Source organism: Chaetura pelagica, unplaced genomic scaffold (assembly GCF_000747805.2).
Source record: "Chaetura pelagica isolate M959 unplaced genomic scaffold, ChaPel_1.0 scaffold1325, whole genome shotgun sequence".
Taxonomy (NCBI): Eukaryota; Metazoa; Chordata; class Aves; order Apodiformes; family Apodidae; genus Chaetura; species Chaetura pelagica.
In genome coordinates this window covers 66994-68392 of record NW_009953384.1, presented here as the reverse complement: position 1 = coordinate 68392, position 1399 = coordinate 66994, and the positions used below count along the sequence as shown (strand labels likewise).

Here is a 1399-nt window from a genome sequence, read left to right as displayed (position 1 = left end):
CTGGACACTGTCCCTGCAGAGAACCCTGTGTTCCCCCCACGGGAAGTGTCAGTGGGGACAATGGCATCGCCCGGGGGGGCAGGACACCCCGCGGACACTGCGGGGACACCCCAAGGCACCCCAAAGGCACAGCGGGGCCAAGGAAAGGGCTGAGGGGACCCTTGGGGACCCACCAGGGCAGCACGGCCATGGCTGTGGAGTGTGTGCCCAGCGCTGGGAGGGCAACAGGGCAGCCGGGGGGGGCATCTCTGGGGATGAGAGAAGGATGGGGCTCCAGAAGGACCCACCCCAAGCCTGTCACTGTCACCAGGAGAAGGAGTGGGCACCCCAGGGACACACCCCAAGCCTGTCACTGTCACCAGGGGAAGGATGGGGCTCCAGGGACCCACCCCAAGCCTATCATTGTCACGAGGGGAAGGATGTAGCATCCTGGGGGTGCATCTCCGGAGCTGGGAGCAGGACAGGACACCCTAGGGATGCACCCGGAGCCCATCCTGTCACTGGGAGCAGGACAGAGCAGCCCGGGGTGCATCTCCACGGCCAGGAGAAGGAGGCGGGGGATGCACCCAGAGCTCATGAGCGCCACGGGGAGAGGGACAGAGAGCCCTGGGATACATCCCTGGGGATGGGAATAGGATGAGGCACCCCAAGGATGCATCCAGAGCCCAGCTTCACCTCCGGGAGAAGGATGGAACATGCTGGGGGTGCATCCCTGAGGCCGAGAAAAAAAATGGAGCATCTTGGGGGTACATCCCTGGGATTGAGAGAAGAACGGAGTGACAGGGCAACCCAGGGCTGCATCTCCACAGCCAGAATGATGTGACATCCCAGAGGTGCACCCAGAACCCATCATCACCACCGGGAGAAGGATGGACCATCCCAGAGTTGCATCTCCAGGGCTGGGAGAAGGATGGAGCCCCCTGGAGAGGCATCCCTGGGGCTGAGAAAAGGACAGGACACGCTAAGGAAGCACCCAGAGCCCATCAACACCCTAGGAAAAGGACGGGACACCCCTGGGAAGCACCCAGAGCCCTTCTGCAGTGCCTGGGGGGGCTCCTGTCCCCGTGGGGGGGCTGACGGCCTTACCTGCCCGTTCTTGCAGAGGTCGGCCCACATGCTGGTCCCGTCGCCGCCGCGCATGAGGACGTGGTAGGTGAAGAAGTAGGTGCCAGGGATGGCGCAGGTGAACTTGCCCGTGGTGGCGTCGTAGCTGTTGCCCAGGTTGGTGACCACGTCGTCGAACTTGAGGACCTCGTAGCCCTCGTGGGGGTTCTTGAGGCCGGCGTAGAAGGCGACGCGGGGCACGGTGCTGTAGGTGGCCGCGCTCACCGCGCCCGTGGCCCCCGGCCCCGGCAGTCCCGGGGGTCCCGGTCGTCCCGCTTCACCTCGTGCCCCTGCC

At 65.0% G+C, this 1399-nt stretch overlaps 1 protein-coding gene across 1 annotated transcript in view; it reads right to left on the bottom strand.

Annotated features, from left to right (window-relative positions):
* Window positions 1–1024: 1024 nt before the first annotated feature.
* C1QL1 (complement component 1, q subcomponent-like 1) overlaps window positions 1025–1399 on the bottom strand; it is a gene marked incomplete at its 3' end in the record, with an annotated part of 3352 nt that continues 2977 nt past the window's right edge. Inside the window, exon 2 of the mRNA XM_009998197.1 lies at window positions 1025–1394. Within this exon, the coding sequence (XP_009996499.1) occupies window positions 1025–1394 (370 nt within the window). The remainder of the gene's footprint in view (window positions 1395–1399) is intronic.